The 19721-nt window shown below is 37.3% G+C and overlaps 1 protein-coding gene across 1 annotated transcript in view; it reads right to left on the bottom strand.

The window, feature by feature from the left end:
- Positions 1-954: 954 nt before the first annotated feature.
- Positions 955-19721, bottom strand: part of pmm2 (phosphomannomutase 2) — a 23122-nt gene continuing 4355 nt past the window's right edge. Inside the window, exons 3-8 of the mRNA XM_043711588.2 lie at positions 16865-16941; positions 13028-13119; positions 10880-10979; positions 5445-5520; positions 4299-4414; positions 955-2629 (exon numbers count right to left, since the gene is read on the bottom strand). Of these exons, the coding sequence (XP_043567523.2) occupies positions 2525-2629; positions 4299-4414; positions 5445-5520; positions 10880-10979; positions 13028-13119; positions 16865-16941 (566 nt within the window). The 3' untranslated portion in view covers positions 955-2524. The remainder of the gene's footprint in view (positions 2630-4298; positions 4415-5444; positions 5521-10879; positions 10980-13027; positions 13120-16864; positions 16942-19721) is intronic.

Here is a 19721-nt window from a genome sequence, read left to right as displayed (position 1 = left end):
CAGATTCTAATTAATGGACAGTGAATTGTACAGGCTTAAACACATGTATGGAACTTTTTAAAATGTTGAACTGCAGGCATTTCAAAGAGAAAATGGGATCCAAAGGGAAAAAATGTGTATCATTTACTCACGCAAAACTAGTACTAAATCAGAATTGTACATCAAAAATAGCATAAAAGATTACCTCTGGTTCAATTTATCCATTACAAATATAACTTGAAGCAAAGTGAGAAATTTGTCATTTTATTAGTTCTACATTTAACTTCTCAAATGTAACTCTGATATCTGAATTCATTCATTCCTTAGTATTTTTCCAGTAAAAAACAACCAGTCTCCCCTTCTAATTGGTACACAGTTTTCAAATATTTATTTTGCAAAATGCACGTTTTGAAGTCAATGGGACTAGTTGGCAAGATTGAAGGAGCAAATCTACATATTTTTAGAACATTTAAATGAAGGCAACAGAACCAGACAGGTATGTTTTTGAGTACTGCATTGATCTTTTTTATTTCAAATGTACAATTGAACATGCTAATATATTATGAAAACAAATTAGAGGAAATTGTGATCTTATGGATCTGAATGCTTTATCTTTCTTTGCAGTATTAAATTAGTAAGTAACTATTTTGGTCACTCAAACATTTCATTTAGAAACTGGACCATGTATTAGAGTCCAAGCCATCAACAGGTTGAAGAGAGTCACAGAAGATGAAAAGATGTCTGATAACGACAAACTCAATGTAACGCTGGGAGTAGATCTGTCCTTGAACAGGTTTTCAAAAAGATGTGACTATAGCCAGCTTTTTCTAAAAGAACTTTGATCGCAGCTTTATTGATTTGAAAGGTATAATATGCTTTGCAGTGTACAGAATCACATCAGAATGCACAAAAACCTTTGATCATGTCCAATTATGATAAAGAAATTTCAACGAAGATGTAAAATTGAATGCTGTATGATGTCAAAATTATTAAAATGTTAGAAAAGACAGCACGTTTCACTAGATGCTTTTTTAAAAAATAAGTCTTTCATTCAGTTCTAGTTTTGTCATTCCTGCCTTTTTCGAATTAATGAACACAAGAAAAGCTACAACCATTTAAAATGATTTGCCCACACTGATAAATATCTATGATTAAAAAAATTTGTACGGTATCTATCTTAATAGATATGGTTAGAGGTAGGAAAGTTAGGTTATTGTACCATGTTCTTATGTCTCTATTATAGATTATGAGAAACATTGGTCCTGGTATTAACTCTGGAATCCATATTGTTCACCTTCTTGAAATCTAAAAAGCAATTGCTCATCACTATTCAAACGGGGTTCAATTCAGGCATTCAAGAGGGTATGGGACCTTTTGGGGATAGTGTGATGCAATGATATGAGGAATAGGCTAGAAAGTGGAGTTGGTGCAAGGCACAATGGGTCAAATAGCCTTTTGCGCAGGAATAATTCTGTAAATATGATTAACAGCTATCCTTAGATGGAAATGTAATGATTTCCAAATTGGGAAATGTATTAATTCAAAGATAGATCATTATGGCTTCCCAAAAATCTAATAATTATGAATCATCATTGTGGAAAATTGCAGTTATAATTAAAAATGAAGATTACACACCAATAGATGGTTCTGTAGATGGGCTATGAACATTATTCTAAAATCAGAACCTGTGATATAATTAGCAAAATCTCTGCAGGGTTGCTACTGTTAGTTCAGTTATATCTTACTACATCCTTGTAAATCTCAGTGACCAGCACAATTGGGAAAATGCAGAGTATAGGTCCTTGACTGAATCAAAAGTTGAGCAATAAAATAAAGCCCCGTATGAATGTACAATTATTAAGTATCTATTAGAGCTTCTTTATTTGTAATTTAGCTAACCAGATGATATCAACTTGAAAAAAGGAATACCATCTTTCTAGAGTACTGTTTGTCAATTGCCTTATTTTTATGTACACTAAATGCTAAATTAGTTTCCTGAATATTGTACATTGAGGTAAGTAGTTCCAGTACAAACAAATGCAGAGAATGCTGGAGAAACTCAGCAGATCAGGTAGCAACTGTGAAAAGAGAAACAAGTCAGCCCAGTGAGACTTGTTTCTTCAAAACTGACTTCAAGTCTGAAGTCAAGTCCTACTGGACTCGCAACACTGTTTCATTTTCCACGGAAACTGCCAGAGTTTCTCCAACATTCTCTGTATTTGTTTCAGATTTTCAGCATTTGCAGAATCATTGTAACAATATCTTTAGACTCCATTCAGCCATAAAAATCTACTGGTTATTTTCAGATTTAATCTTTTCTTGTACTTTGAGATGACACTCAGAACCCACCTAGTTATTCAGTATTACACCATTAAAAAAATTAAAAGTTGCATTTGTACTAAAAACAGTTTTCAGCATTACTGCTGAGTGCTCTGGAAAAAAAAAATTTAATCAGAAGGAAAAAATATTCAATTCGAACATAATTCTTCAACTAGATGATGTGAACTTGGAAAAAAGTCCACAACTATGTTGGAATGCTGATTGCTCAGTGGAAAAACAATCCATCACAGATTCTCCTGGTGTCCTCTGGGGATGTCACAGAATGGCCTATAGTTCTTGGATCATTGAAGATTTCATAATCATTCCCACCCTACAAAAAATAGATTTAATTTGTTTAGAAAAGAAATAATTTATTGTTAAAACATTTCCAGTCATGGTTGGCTGGTGATATTTTACAGTGGGTTCCTGGGCTATTTATAAGAATGCAGGAAATTTACAAAAGACAAGAAGAAATGTTTAATGTGGGATTTCCTCCCCCCCCTCCCCCCAATTCTCTCACGTTCGTGGGTTGGATGCTGAAGATGAGTTTCCAGGTCTGAGATGACCTGGTTATATTTAGGTGAAAATGTGTTGCTGGAAAAGCGCAGGTCAGGCAGCATCCAAGGAGCAGGAGAATCGACATTTCGGGCTTAAAGGAAACTCTACTAGCAACTTATTAAAATGTCTGAAAAACATGGAATGAGTTTCAAAGGTGGAGCCACAATGAACAGACCAGTGCTTTCCAGCTCCACATGACTGCTACTGTTTTTTTTAAATCACCCTTCTCAACTTGCAGCAGGTATGAAGTTCACAGGTCTGATATAAACATGGCCTGCGCCTCAACTGGTATTGAGCCTCGAGCCAACCTTTTCCAGCACAGAGATTCACCCATGTTAATACTTGAGTTGAGCAAATTGGCAGTAGTGGCACCTCCAGATAATATGGGTAGTTTAACAGTGAGCACAATGAAATTGTTCATCCTTCCATCAATTCCCAGGAGGGCTCAGCGGTCTGAAGGAGTGATGTCTTTGCAAATTTTTAGAGTGATGTGCTGCTAATCCTGCATATTAAAATGTGAAGAAGATATTGATAAATGCAGCAAACTTCAAGTCAGCAGTAATCCTTTTTTACTTGCTGTTGAAGTGTATGTGCTGAACAGGTTCAGTCCCTTATCCAATCTCTACTGCAATCAATATGCAATTGAGCTGGCCAAAGATAAGGGCGTGTAGATCGTCTCTAAAGGCTCTTAACAGGGGTCTAATGCACTAAAGAATTATTTATTTTTATGAAGTGAATCTATGGCAGTCACTGAAACATCCAAACCATTTAAAGGTTTCCAATACACTATTGCAATGAAATTGAAATATTTGTTAAACCATATGTTAAAAGTACTTTGTACCAGCTTCCCTCCCTTTTGTTCTGTGACCATGGCTGCTGCTATATTTCATTTACACTATAGTACTCTACTTTGAAATGAGCAATAAATGCTGTCTAGCCAGCAAAATCCACATTGCCTAAACGAATAAAAAAAAACTTGAGAGAAAGGAGTGTCACTTTAACTTCAAGAATATCAATTTTTGGTGGCTCTTGCTTTCTTACGTATGGAGTAGATATTCAGAGTTGGAAGATCTATTTCCCCCACATGCTGTAGAGTTCTTTGGTCCTAATTGGTCTTTGCCTGGAAATCAGAAGATAGGAATGCTCTTCCCAGCTGCCAGACCTGTCCTCCAGTCCTACAAAAAGTAAAAGTACTTGCTTCTCCTTGAAGCTGAGCTTGTCTTCCCTGGAAAACTCAGATGTTCAACACTAAAAAAACCTAGAAAACAGGTTCAATCAAGCTGTTGACCTTATCAAAATGTTTAAATGATCGCTCACCTCCCAACAGTTGATTCATTATCAAGTCCCTTGCCCTACCGTCACAAATATGGAAATATTCAGATTCTGATAAGCATTTCATCCCCAACCCCTCATTTGTACCCCAATCTTCCCTACGTATGTACCGGTGAGGTTTTATCACCAAAGAAATGGATTGTCTCGTAGTTGTCACTCTCCAGGATTCCCAGACAGTATCGCTTATCCCACCCATTTGGAAATACATCAAAACTGATCTGTCCACCTAAAGGAGAGATGAAAACATATTAAAAATTAGTTACACATTTCCACCTGACAAAGCAAATCATGAAACTCCAGTATCTTAGAAATAAAAACAAAAAAATGTGTGGAATGTTGACTTTTAAATCAGTTCCAAACATTGCTGCCAGGTAAAGTATGATGAAAACATAAATAACAAATGCAGCAAACTTTTAAAGTCAGCAATATTCCTTTCTTACTTGCTGATCAAGTTCAGTTGCTTATCCAATCTCTACTACAAGGGTTATGCAAATTAGTTAATGTAGACCTGCATCTCATAAGGTTCTATATATATATATAGAACCAATTGGAATTTCTTCAAAGGCTTTTCCAACCAGCCAAAATTCTGGACAGATGGATAAATTGGATTTCTGAAACTCTTTTGAAGTTATGATGGAAGTTATGGCGGAGTCCAGAGGCAGTTCCTAATTACTTGCTTAATGCTGCAGTGAAGTTGCTGTTGTTGTGTAAACAGGATTGAAGTGAGTTCATATCTTATCGACCTGAATGTTAAAACTCTAGTATCTGGTGTTTTGAGACAAAAAGCACAACTGAAATTTCATCTGGAGGTTAGGTTTCAAAACTCATTTGTAGATGAATTACAACAGAGTGCATAAATGTATTTAATAAGAGTACATTAAAGTACATTAATCCAGTCCAAACTAATTTTTAACTGGGATTATTTTCATTACTTCTGGAACATGGCACAAAGTTCTGTTGTGTAAAAGCAAACTGGTCTTCAATAATACATCTGCCCACATTGCTGTTGCTATCTAGATAGTGAAAAGATCATTGATATCGAACTGATAGATATAAACCTCAAACATATTGAACTGCAGTGTGATCTTCAATTTTGTTGAACATAAAAAATGAATAACTGATAAAATAAAAATCTGTAAAAGAATCAACAGAATTTTCAATTTTTCTTATAACAGCTTTTCTGAAAATACAAACATTTTGCATTACTGCACCCCCCAACTGCACAACCATGCTAATAGAAAAAGAATTGAAATTACCTATAGAAAAAGTGAGGCCCTTTCCTGCAAATTCTCTTTGTAAATCGGCCACAAATTTTTCTCTGATCATCTTCTCCTGTTGTAAAACAAGGCACAATTGTCGCTAGTTTCGAAATGCACGCAGTAAGAAACATTTAATTGGATCAAAAGTTTTCCATAGTTGTCAGTAAACTGGATCAAAATATGGGTTTGGTGTCAGTTGCACTGACAGCTTTGGAGATTTTTTCACTTCATAATTTGGTCCACTTGATAAATTTAAACTTGACATTTATCATTCAATGAAATTAAATGGATATTCAATTTGCTCATCTGCAGATATTTCTTTGCAGTTCAAGATAGTGGTGGAGGGCTGTGTGTGGGCTCTTGCCCAGGTTTCATCTGCTGTTTTCCTTTAGTTTTTCTTTGGCTGGTTAGTTGGCAGCAGCAGCAGCACAGCCGTGACAGCTGGCCACTGTGGAGTGGCAGCAGCTTCCCAGTGATTGGGGTTGGAGGCAGTGGAGACACTGCAGGTCTTGGTGATTGGAGGTTGTGGCAGCAAGGTGACCCTCCCTGCATTTGGGGCAGTCGTGGCCTGTCCTGGCAGCAGAGCCTGCTATAGCAGGCCCAGAGTGGGCACTCCTGGCCCTGGCAACGTGGTGGCAGCTGCTGCAGCAGCAGGCAGTATTTCAGGAGTGGAAACTCCTGGCGTCACTGAGGCAGCAGTGGAACCAGGTACTGCTGGTTTTCGGTGAGGTGGTGGCGGCATTGGGGCCGGGGAGTCCTGCTTATCGGTGAAGTGGTGGTGGTGGTGGCGGCAGAAGTGGAGCCACAGGCTCCTGGTTGCAGGGCGAACGTGGGTTCAGCAATGGGACTCGGTGGCGGTGTCAGTGAGATGGGTCCAGCGGCAAACAGATGGCATCTAAAGAATGGTGACTCCTACTTTGGTGGGTCTCTTTGGAGGAGGGGCAGAGGTACCGATGTCACTGGTAATCCGGCTCAGGATTCATGGTGGAGGTGGCAGAACGAAGATAGACTCTTTCAGTTATATCTTGTTACTTAAATTACTCAAATTGCACCAGATGTGGTGACAATTGAAGCTTTTCTCTATTTTAATGTATTATTCACTAAAATGCAAGTGACAACAAATCATTCAATTCAATATAAAGCATTCACTCTCCATTTAGAAATGGGCACACATAATGAGCACTAACTTGAAAGAATAATCTGTTAAAACATCATTAAAGCTCATACAACTAAAAAATTCCACATCAACTTTATTTCTGTTCTTCAGAAAAATCTGTGCAGCAAAATGGAATCTGTAAATGGCTGCAGTTTTTAATTCAGATATAATTCTTTTAGGTTATTCTTTGAATTTGATTTAAAACATTATGTTCATTGAGAAAAGAGTCTTGTAGGAGCTACACACTTGTCGATCCACAAATGGTGACAAGCAGTTGACATGGTGCAAGTTCTCACTAAGAAGTTCACAATCCAGTGGTCAGAGCTTTGAAGGAACTGCTAAGAAAGAAAAATGTGCTGTCTCTCATAGGAGCATGAGCAACAGCAAGAAAAAAAGCAGCCACACAAACTCTCACAATTTGAGTACAGTACAACACAGACGTGGGAATGGCTAGTCACTGTAGACTGTTACAAATGTAAAAATGACAAGCAAACTTAAAGGAAATAAATGTTAGGAAATGATCATGACCTATACATTAGTGTCTTTAATAAAGCCGTTTGAAAGTCAGATTTCCAATCCTGCCAAAAGCTGGCAGTGAATTTGTAAACAGCATTACAAATGTGCATGGTTTATTTGTCTTGATTGAAAATAAAGATCTGATTGTTGTTACTGATCTAATTTGCTAATGCTTGTTTTTGCATTCAGTTTTCTATTGCTTGAATGAGGTAATGCTTCTTCAATGTGTTTGTCTAGTGACATGCACATTTGTGTTCAAAACTAATCAGTACTTACATCACTTTCTGTAGGCTATCCCCTCTAATAATATGTATTTTAAAAAAACATTAAAATGTCCACTTTGTTTTGTCAGTAGAAGCACAGTGATTGATAAAAATGTTTGCTTGTTTCTATCAAGAAATACTCCTTCTCAAAATAATACATTGGCCTGGATCTTCTGAGAAGTGACAATCAATGTTGGATTGGCTCACCGTTCGAACATTCCCCGACATGACATTTCCACATTTCTTCCAGGACCTTCGGAGGCTGGCTTTTCCAAAAACGGGAGAGTGTGGCCCCCCCTCAGAGAGCTTCAGCACAGTGCAGTGGAATCTGGGTTGAGAGGACACACCCACTTTTACAGCTGCAGTTGCTGTGTGGCAAGTTTATTGATTCATTTGAATGTTAGTGGATGATTGAACTGTTGGGGACTGAGGGAGAGAGTAAAGTAGGTAAGTGGTAGATGGGTGAGGCAGTAGTCAGGTCAAGGGTACATGAGTGATTAGGGGCCAGTCCAGCAAAAGGTACAGTGCACATTCACCAGAATGAACCAGAGTGTATAAAGTTAAATTATGGGGACTGTTGCTTAAATTTGGTTCATATTCCTCTAAGTTCAGAACTTCAGAATGAGGGATTTAATAGAGTAGATCCAGAACTAAAACTATTTCCTGAAGAAGGAATCCAGAAGAAACAGCTTATGAATTAAGCTTGTTTAAGAATTAAATCAGGAATTTTGTTCTACATAAATGATAGTGGGGATCTGAAAGTGAAGGACTTTGTATACTGGGTCATATGCTCAGCAAGGACTGGCTGAACCGAAGGATCGGTTTCCCTACTGTCTGAACCTATATGACTCTTTTTGTTACGCATAACATGAAGGGATAAAGAGATATGAATCAAAGGTGTGAAAATCAAGCTGAGGCACAAGTTAGTCAAATGAATAGCAGAATATGTTCAAGTGGTTAAATAGCTATTCCTGTTGCGTTGCAATTTGTTATGTGCTGGGTCCACCACTTTTTGTCATTTGTATAACTGATTTAGATGTGAACATGAGGAGGTATGACTAGTAACTTTGCAGATGACACCAAAATTGGAGGTGTAGTGGACAGCGAAGAAGGTTACCTCAGAGTTACAACTGGATCTTGATCAAACTGGCCAATGGGCTGAGAATGGCAGATGGAGATTAATTAAATGTGAGGTGCTGCATTTTGGAAATGCAAAACAGGGCAGGACTTATATATTTAATGGTAAGGTCCTGGGGAGTGTTGCTGAACAAATAGACCTTGGAGTGCAGGTTCATAGTTCCTTGGAAGTGGAGTCACAGGTAGATAGGATAGTGAAGGCGGCATTTGGTATGCTTTCCTTTACTGGTCATAGCATTAAGCATAGGTGTTGGGAGGTCATGTTGCAGCTGTACAGGATATTGGTTAGGCCACTATTGGAAAACTGCATGCAATTCTGGTCTCCCTGCTATTGGATGTTGTCAAACTTGGAAAGGGTTCACAAGGATGTTGCCAGGTTTGGAAGGTTTGAGGTATAGGGAGAGGGTTGTATAGATTGAGGCTGTTTTCCCAGGAGAGTCAGAGGCTCAGGGTGACCACATAGGGGTTTATAAAATCATGAGGGGCATGGATAGGGTGAACAGGTAAGGTCTTTCCCCCAAAGTGGGAGAGTTCAAATCTAGAGAGTGAGATGGGAAAGATATGAGAGAGACCTCAGGGGCAACTTTTTCATGCAGAGCGTGTACAAAATGAGCTGCCAGAGGAAGTGGTGGAGGCTGGTACAATTACAACATTGAGAAGATATCTGGCTGGGTATATGAATAGGAAGGGTTTAGAGGGATATGGACGAAATGCTGGCAAATACGACTAGATTTATTTAGGATATTTGGTCAGCATGGATGAGTTGGACCAAAGGGTCTGTTTCTATGCTGGATATATCAATGACTCTTACGTGGACAAATATACCGTTAACCTTACAGATCAGCAACTTCAGGACAGCAAATTATAGAAAAAGTACATTAACCAGACCATAGAATATAAGGTCCAGTTACTGCAAGCTCCTGAAACATCAAGAGAAATGCTTCTTCACAAAAGAAAAACCACAGGTGAAATATTTAGCTAAAAAATGTTCCAATCCAAGTTTGGACCAAGGAAAAAAATCCATAGATTATCATTGCTTGCTGCAATGCTTGGGCACCAATATTACCGATACAAAAGATATCGTACATTGCTGTTTAAGGCTGATAATACTGTAGTGCTCTGGTATTCAACTGCAGCGGATGCTTTAAGAAACTTAGTAATAACAGAAACAGCTGAAAGTACATTTAATCCTTTACTGAAACAGTGCAGACTTTCATTGTCCCGTTCTACAGCACCACCATGTGGCAATGACTAGATACTGTATGATAAGTTACATTTTCATGAGTAAGATTTTTGGCTGGCACAAAATTACAAGGTAGACAAATCATAGCCTTTGAATGTTGTTCTTCTGGTCCTAGAGCTAAAATATCACCTGTTCCAGAGGCAAGTCTGAATTAAAAATGTATCTAATTCTCTGACATTCAGCTATTCTTAGAAACACTTCCAGGCTGAATATCTCCCTTCCCCTGCATGACCAGAAATGAATGCATCACCCAGGGGTCATCTGATCAGAACATGATACAGTTGGAACATGATTGGTCTCTCCTTTACTAGCAATATAGTTCTACATTCTATTGGCTTTGTTGCTTGATGTGCCACATTGATTGGCCATATGAGCACTGGACCTTGCTCAATTCATCCTTGGGTGTTTTGACAGCATTAATTGAATACTTGTCTTCAACTGTTTACAGTACATGGATGTATCCATTTTGGATTTTAATTATGGGGTGATTAACATTTTTTGAACAAATTATTTTATAGCTAATGAGTTTTTTTTACTATTTCAAATATATCTTCTCATTTGGTAATTTGGAAGTTGTTAAAAGTATAATAAACTAAAGGTGGTGATTCCCATTGAATACTTTAAGCCCGGAGGTCTGTGGGAAGGTTTCAAAGGGTCCAACTTGCCAAACAAGCAAAACAAAATTAAAGTGAAGATCTTCCATTTCTAAGCAAACTGCATCTTACTGCATCTGTTAACCAGAGTCCTCTTCAGTGGAATTGGATGAAAGGAGCCGATAAAAAAATATATCAAATTAGCATTTCGGAGCCAAACCTGCAGGTCTTGTTTAGTACATGGAGGCAAGTTAAAATCATGGGAATAAACAATAAAGACTAAAATTGTAATATAAATCCAGATATTCAACAGCATTGTATCCACTTAATGCCTAATAGCATTGTATCCAATAAACACGTTTTTGTTTCACCATACTGGTGAAAAGAAACCCTGCAGTTTTAAACCAGTATTTCAATCTGAAATTATTTTAATTTGCTAAAGATTAACAGGCTGTCCTCAAGTCGCTTTTCTACATCTTCATTTAAATTATTGAAGAATTAAGCATTGTTTCCAAGGAACCCACCTTATCAAGTTCGAAGAATTCAATACGTTCTTCTTGGCTGCAATTTCTCCCAATTGGACTGATGTTCAGCATTCCATTACGGAATTCAATAAATGTGCCTCTGTGAAGGAAATGTAGCATCATTAAGTCACTAATCATCACTAGTGTTTAAATTATTGAAATTTTTTAATTGCATAGCACATCAAACTATTGTATTACAGATTATCAATTCATTGGCCAGGAGGGATTTAAACACTTTGAAAACTCCTAAGATTAATATATTGAATACATTTTAAAAAAAGATTTGTAATCTATTCAGGAAATGTAATCTTAAAAGTTGGTCTGTTACAAAATTATTCAACCAAAGAACTTAAAAAAGGAGAACTACATCCAAAACAGCACTGAAATGAGCAGATTAAAAAGCAAAAATGAACATCTATCCGTGGCATGGTGTCAGAATAGGTTAGGGACAGGAGGGAGTGCGTTCAGGCTCTTTTGGCACTGGGTAAAACTTAATTATATTAAAGAGAAAGCCTAAAGGAGGGTGATTAGTTGTGGGAGAAGATCGAACTAATATCATATTGGATTGGGTAAAGGAAAAGACTTGGTTGCTTGGAAAAAAAGTTATGCATAATTTGAAATTTAAATGGCTAAATAGTTATATAGAACGTGATAATAAAAATGGGTCAGGATTTAAGATGGGATGAATTAAGTGTCCAATAAGTGAAGCCAAACTAAAGTTTACCAAGATTCAAAATCAGAGAACTGGACTCATTAAAATAGAAAATCATGGCATTACAATAATTACAGAATCCTAATTATTGCTCAGTCAGGATTAGCAATGGAATATTCCAGGTTATAAAATATTCAGCAAGGAAATAGGACCATTCTGACATGAACTAGAACATAAAGAATATATAAAAGAAATGATTCCATAAGTACTCATTTGGACTGAACTGAGAAATTGTGAGGATTTAGTCACATTAAATACATTATATACTGCCAGTGAAGAAATCAAAGATATTATTTATAGACAAGTTAAATAAACATGTACTTACAAAGTGTACAATTTATGGGGCTTTTAATTATTCCATTATAGGGAGGTTGGAAAAGAAAGGAACGTTTTTCAATGTCTGTGCCTGTCTTCTCAGTCAGTATATTTATCCTTGAACAAGGGAAAGAAAGCACTACTTGTGCTGCTTCCAGATAATGAAGTAGAGTTAACAGGTAACCAAAGTTAACAGAACATCTAAATCAGTGGTTACAATGTACATTTGCTCAGAAAGTTTGAGGATAAGAATTATAACAGTATAATTTATAATGTTCAACAGTAACAATTCACAGTTTAAACATTTGTAAAATGACTGTGGATCAGAAAATGGAATATTTAAATAAGATGGAAAGGGATAGAGAGGAAAGAGATATAATTAAATATATTCCAGTAGGCGATAAAAGTGATGTTTTGAAAGTTGAGATTCTCTGGATGCATAGAGACGAGATAATTTCAAACTTAAAATTGAGCCCTTAAAAGGGACTTTAATTTAAAAAAGAAAAACATAAATGGAGAAAGCCTCCAGAAGAAGAGATTAGAAAAACTAATATGAATGTAAATTAGCACTTAATGGGCGATAAAATCACTAATGCTAAGCACATCAGGCAATAAACAAGGAAGCGATATGTGAGCGAGAGATTATGGTGACAAGCTTGTAATTGAAAGGGAGGGATTGCCAGAAATAATAAATAAGTGCAATCACTCAGAATTTGTAGGTGAGTATAATGTCATACAGTACAAATGAAGTTAGTCAAAATTAAACAACATAAATTTCATATTTATGTCTGAGGATTCTGGGATAATCCTAGTCTTCCAAACATGTTAGGGATAAAAAAACTGGAAATTGTCAAATATAACTTATACTTAAAGATAATGAGACAGAATAAGGTGGAACGTAGAGGCCAATAACAGTTGTAATGAGGTCCAGTTTTTACTCCTATTTCCATTATGTTCTGATTATTACTTTTCTTTAATTCATTAGAATTCATTTGAATACATTGTCAACAAAGTTAATAATAAAAATGTAAGAATTCATGTAGAATGGTTGAATTAATGTTGCTACAAGAAGACAATGCAAACTAGAGAGAAAAAGGTTATTCTAGGTAAAAAACATTTACCTTTTTTTAGGCAGCTTAATCTTGGCCATATAATTTAGACAGTAATTGATCAGGTCTTGCAGAATATCCTCACCAACAAGGCTCTGGATGGTCTAAAAATTATGACATAAAACAAAAGTACTCGTGAAGTATATTTTATTTCATTGAAAAACAATGGGCTGGGTTCAAAGTACCTGGGTGGGTAGAGGCCTGATAGTGCCTGTAGGAAACCCACACAGACATGGGGAGAATGTGCAAACACCAGGCAGTCATCCTGGGTCCCTGGCACTGTGAGATAGCAGTGCTCACCACTGAGCCACTATACTACCCCGTTTAAAGTATTTAAAAAGACATTGCAAACATGGGATTTGATGTAGTCTGGAGTTGAGAGCACAACTGAAGGAATTGGCAGAATGGGGTTTGGACGCATCTGACTTTAGTGATGCCTGTTTGTGAAGCTGGAAGTTGTTAAATGGCCCACTTAAGGTCCCAGAGAGATACACTTGCTCACTGACTGGTGGAGAAAATCTAGTGAAACATGAAATACATTGTTGACAGCTGCCCATGAATTCAATGCTGAAAGCCATTTAATGATATACGTAAGGCAGAAAAGTGATACAGTCAACTACATGCTGATATGTGTCCCCTGAACTCCCTCATTCTGCCTTCTCAAACCTAGTCCAGCACATCATTCATCCTTTCTCACATCCCCAACTATCCATTCAACGTTATCCTTATCCAATGTCACAATCCTTCCTCATTACCATTCTTGACCATGTTTCCCATCCATTCATCTGTCAACAAACGACATTACTCTGACTCATGGGCCTTTTCTCTCTTATCGGAGAAGGAACATTTACAGGAGGTAAAGGGCAAAGGTGGCTTTCCATCAATCCCTCAACTAAACTGCTGGGAAGGCCAGACATTAGTGGAGCCTCAGCATACTTTGCAACAGCAATAGAGGCTTCCATGGTAACACAATTAAATTGAAGGCAGCCACATGACAAAGAACACCCACTCATGATGGCTTGACATCAATAGCCAATAACCATGTGAATAATGATCACCTAAAACATTCTTACCCTGACAGTTTTACTTCACGCTTTTAATCTCCAACAGGCCTAGTAAAGTATAGTTACCTAGTTCGCTTAGGTTTTTCATTTCTAGCATTTGTTTCTACAAATCTTATGCGAGATCATAGATCTACCAAGCTATTGTTGTGCCAACGGAGGAAGCTTACCCTCTGCCTTCAGACCTACGAGGTGGTTATTACCTCTTATAAGTTATGCCTTTCAAATTTCCTCTCTTCTACGGAGCTGCACTTTTACGAGTGTCAGGCTGTCGCTCCTCCTGCTGTTAGTGTTGCTAATCTTGATTCTCATTTGAGATGCAGAGTAACACTACATAAGCCAAACTCTGATGCTGATCTAATGGATCTGCAAAGATGTCCATGGAAATCTCCAAAATCAACAAAGTTCTCCCTCAGCACAAGTATTGTGAGCAAAGCCTTTAATACAATCATACAAAAGAGCATGCGAGGATTCAGGATTTACTGGCATATTTCCCTGATATTTGTTCCAAATCATAGAATCTCTACTGTGTGGGAGCACATCAGGTTCACACCAACCTTCCAAACAGTATTTCACCCTATCCCTGTAACCCTGCATTTCCCATGGCTAATCCATCTAACCTAGACTTCCAGAATACCATGGGCAACCCACCTAACTGCTTTACCTGTTGTTGTATTTTAACTTGGTTTCAATGGCAAGTTCTGGAAAGCCCCTGGCATTTGAGTAAAATTGCAGAAGCCTTTTAATATTGCTGGAATTGACCTGTTGGCATACTGTAATCGACTTCCCACCTCTTCCAAGGACATCGCTTGTAGATAGCCTAATGTGTTGCAGTTCAAATTGCAAGTCAGCAGGTGGGGATGGCTTCTTCATATGCTGTCAATTTCAACGGTTTTAATCGGTCATTCATGGCTGCAAATTAGAATTCAACTCAATAGTTCCATATGAAATTTTTAAAAAGATTTGACTCCTGGTAAGCAGGTCCCTGGTAATAGCACAGTTTTAAACACAGTACAACAGTATAATAGATATATCTACCGTTACAATTTGCTGTTTTTAAAGTTATCAGTGCAACATGTAAACAATAGGTGTGCAAATTGTCTCCTAATTTGATTCCCATTCAGTTAAAATAAAACTCTTTAGGTTGCCCAGCAGAGTAATACTTCTCCATTTCACATTTTTGTGATCTGAACTAAAACCTGTTTGACATCCTCTGATCCTGATAATGTGTTCATTAGAGCTCAGTAATCTTGCTCCAAACAGAATATCCTCCTTTCACTGGCTTCTTAGTCAATCGGAAGACGCTGATGTTCTTGGATGGCAGGCTGTGTCAGTGCAGGCTCACCCCTGACCATTAATGAACAGGGGTTCAAAACAGAACCTGTGTTAGCTTCAGTTGTCATGAATGTTTTTACTTCCCTGGGGAAACTGTGGTTATGCACTTTGGTAGGAAGTATAGAGGCATAGAATATTTTATAAATAGGGAAAAGCTTTGGAAATCTGAAGCACAAAGGTCCTATCTGCCTAGTTTAGGATTCTGTTAAGGTTTATATACTGATTCAGTTGGAAGTTAGGATGGCAAATGCAGTGTAACATCATTTCAAAACTGCTAGGACATGAGCAAGAGATGAACTTCTGAGGTTGTATAAGGTTCTGATTCGACCACATTTGGAATATTGTGAGCAGTTTTGGGTCCTATATCTAAGGAAAGATGTGCTGGCATGGAGAAGTTCCAGAGAAGGTTTACAAAGAATGATCCCAGGGATGAAGGGCTTGTCATGAGAAATAGTTGAGCACTCTGGGTCTATGTCAGTAGAATTCAGAAGGATGAGAGGGGAGTCTGATTGAAACTTACAGAATACTGAGAGGCCTTGATAGAGTGGAAGAGGAGAAAATGTTTCCACTAGTTGGAGAGATAAGGACACGACAGGACAGCCTTGGAGTGAAGGGACGGCCCTTTAATACTGAGAAGAAGAAGAATTTCTTCAGCCAAAGGGTGATGAATCTGTGGAACTCATTGCCGCAGAGGCTATAGAGGCCAAGTCATTGAGTACCTTTAAGACAGAGATGGATAAGTTATTGATTTGTAAGGGGACCAAGGGTTACATAGAGAAGGCAGGAGAATGGTGCTGAGAAACTTACAGCCACGACTGAATGAAGGAGAATATAAAATTAGTGACGAAGATGAAAATTAGAAAACAGATTTTACATCATTATTATATACTTTTGTTACAATCTAATATATGGCGAATTTTAGATTTTAATTTACACTAGCAATTTTTTGCTGTTTTTATTTCATTTATGCGGAACCTGATATGAACAATAGATGCTGGCCAACCGGCGACACCCATGTTCCAATAATGAATAAAACAAAAGTAAGAGAACGAGACAAATAAAATTTGATCAGCAGCAAAAATAATATTGGCATTCAAGAATGAGAGAGATTAAGTGGTCTATTAAAATAGGACAAATGTTGAAAGTTTCATAACTGAGTTTTCAAAAGAAAATATTCGTTCAATTTCCAGCTGATCAGTAATGCTGGGTGCATAAATTGCTGCTGCATATTTTCAGCTGAAAGCTTTGTACACACATTTTCCAGTGCTGTGTCAGTGTGAAAGATTAAACAAACTCCTTTTACATTTCTGTATTTGAGAAAAGAGGATCAGAATAAGCTAGTTCAACAAATCAAAAATAAGTATCTCCTGGGGATAAGCATATATTAATAATAAAAAGGGCATTATTTCACCCTAAACACATGCAGGTGAATTTCAGTATTGAGAAAACGTACTTGTTTCGCAAAAAACTTGCCAGCTTTATATGCAACTAAGCCATTTTCAGCGAATACGTAATCGACTTTGCAAACAACTGAAAGGAAAATAGAACAGATGTTTTAGAATAACAACCGAGCCATTCATTTTTCTGAGGCCATAATGCAATAAGTCTCTGTACAGACGACCAATTAAATGGCATAGTTTGCTTCAGTTGTTGATTCAACTCTGAACAGCATACCGCCTATTGACCAGTGACTTAAAGATGAAATACAAAAAAATTAGACCAGTCACTAAATACGTTGCATTAAAAATATCCTGTAACATACAACTGCAAATTAAATCACATTATGTTCAATATAATTGAGCTTTGTAAAGTTGGTAGTTTTCCAGCACCACTCTAATCTAGACTCAGGTTTACAAAGATGCGTGGAAGATCAAGCAATTGCCCAAAGACACACACGAACATTTCCATGCCATGGTCACTAGCAAGTAATGAGATATAGGAAATGATTGATAATCCTGCTTCCTGAGTCAAGGGGAAATAAAACCAATTACACCATTAACCCCATAACAGCAACAAATATTGATTGCATATATTGAAAAAACATTTGGCTGCACATAGTTATCTAGGAATGTAAATTGTATAAACTGTGGAGATATCCTGTTGAGTGCCAGTAGCATAAACGAGGTTGGGTATGGCAAAGAAGGCAATCTATCGAGGTTTGATTTGACAGCCTGCCTTTCTATTCTAGTTTTTCCAAGATTTAGAAACTAGGTTGTTTAATGTTCAAACAGATCTGCTCCAGGGGAAAAAAAAAAGCTGATTTCTAGAGGGATCGTGATACAGTGATAGTGTTCCTACAATGGGGCCAGGAGTCCTAGGAGCAATTCCCACCTCAAGAGATATGTAACAACAACAACTCTGAACTGGTGAATCAGAAAATATAAAAAAAGACCCAAGTTCTCAGTGGAGACAGTGGCATAGCAGTCATGTTACTGGACTTGTAATGCAGAGCCTCAAGCTAAGGCTCTGGGGACTTAAGGTGCTTTTCCACCATGGCAAATGGTGAAATCTAAATTCAATAAAAAATCTGAAAAGCCAGCCTAATGGCAACAATGTAACCATATTGATTGTCATAATACCTACCTGATTCACTAATATCCATCTAAATAATTTATTTAATTAAGGAGACAAGTGATTTGGTGTTAAGAGGTGAGTTCTTAAAAATTTTAAAATAAGCTAAATTCTTCACCAACGTCCTCAAAGCATTTAGAGGAAGGTGGGCACCTCAGAGGTTGGAATGCATTAATTTAATCCTCTCCCTCTCTTCCTACCTTTCCCTATTTTTGTTATTGCTGCACTGCCAAAAAACGGTTAGAAAGGTAAAATTAATGGCTGTTTATTTAATTGCACATTGTTTTCAGAATAAAATAAACTAATGCCACAAATAGAGCTTGATGAATACGATCTTCAGACTGTTAGAATCAGAGCTGGGAGCTAAACATTCTGGGATATGTGACTTTTTCAAAGGATAGCCAGGGAGGAAAAGGTGGTGGATTGGGTTGACTGAGCAAGTAATTTAAAAACATACAATAAAAGCTTCTTTAAAGATAAACAAAGAAGGAAGGGAGAAGCCAAAGTGATCATATATCCCTCAGACAACAAGGCTGGAGAAATAATAATGAGAAACCAGGAACTAGGAGAAGATCTCTGCTAGCAAAAATACTAAATGACTAAGGGAAAAAGGTGGAGATGAAATAAATACAAAATGTAATAGCTACAGAAAATGTAATAGGGAACCTAATGGGGCTATAGATTGCATCTTGTTAAAGGAAGTAGCTGCAGATGTAGTGGGTGCACTGGTAGTAATCTTCAAGGAATCCTTAGATTCCAGGAAAGTTCCAGGGGATTGGAAAACTACCAATGTGACACTCTTATTCAGAAAGGGAGGAAACAAACACAGATAATTATATGCAAATAAGCTCTCTTCTGTCATTGATAAACCTTTAAAGTCTGTTGTAAAAGATATAACAGCAGAGCATTTAGAAATAAGTAACATAATCAAGTAGAGCCAGCATGGCTTCATGAAGCAGAAACTATACCTGACAAATTTCTTTGAATTATTTGAAGAGATACCAAGCAGAATAGACAAAGGGGAACCAGTAGACATAATACATTTAGATTTCCAAGAGGGCTTTGATGTTGCTTAATAAGAGCCAATGGGTTGGGCATAGTAAATTAACATGGACAAAGGATTGGCTAATTAATAGAAGACAGAGCGGTGGGATTAAAAAAAGCATTTTCAGGTTGCCAGATTATAACTAGCAGAGTGTCACATGGATCAGTGCTGGGGCAATCAAAGCTCATTGGCATATAATTATGTGTTTTTGTCTCCTCCCTTTCTGAATAAGGGTGTCATGCTGGTAGTTTTCCAATCCCCTGAAACTTTTCTGGAATATAGAGATTAATGACTTGGATGAAGGAAGTGAATGTACTAATTATATATGACAAAAATAGGTAGGAAGGCAAATAGTGAGAATGACACAGAATCTACAGGGAGGGGTAGACAGGTAAAATGAGTGGGAAAAATTGGCATGTGGAAGATAATTTGGGAAAATGTACAGTTAAGCACTTGAACAGGAATAGACAACTTGAATATTAGTTAAATGGAGAAGGACTGCAGAAATCTGCAGCATAGAAACTGCAACCACACAAGTTCAGCAGGGAACAGAGAGGCAAATAGAATGTTGGTCCTTAATTCAAATGGAATGGAGTATATAAACAGGGCAATCTTGCTAAAAGAATACAAGGCACTAGTTAGACCACACCTAGAATCCTATGAACAATTTTGATCCTCTTTTCTATAAAAGATA

This window comes from Chiloscyllium plagiosum, unplaced genomic scaffold, assembly GCF_037043375.1.
Source record: "Chiloscyllium plagiosum isolate Xiang-an unplaced genomic scaffold, Cpla_swu_hap1 HiC_scaffold_20, whole genome shotgun sequence".
Classification (NCBI taxonomy): Eukaryota; Metazoa; Chordata; class Chondrichthyes; order Orectolobiformes; family Hemiscylliidae; genus Chiloscyllium; species Chiloscyllium plagiosum.
This window is presented reverse-complemented; position numbering and strand designations above follow the sequence as displayed.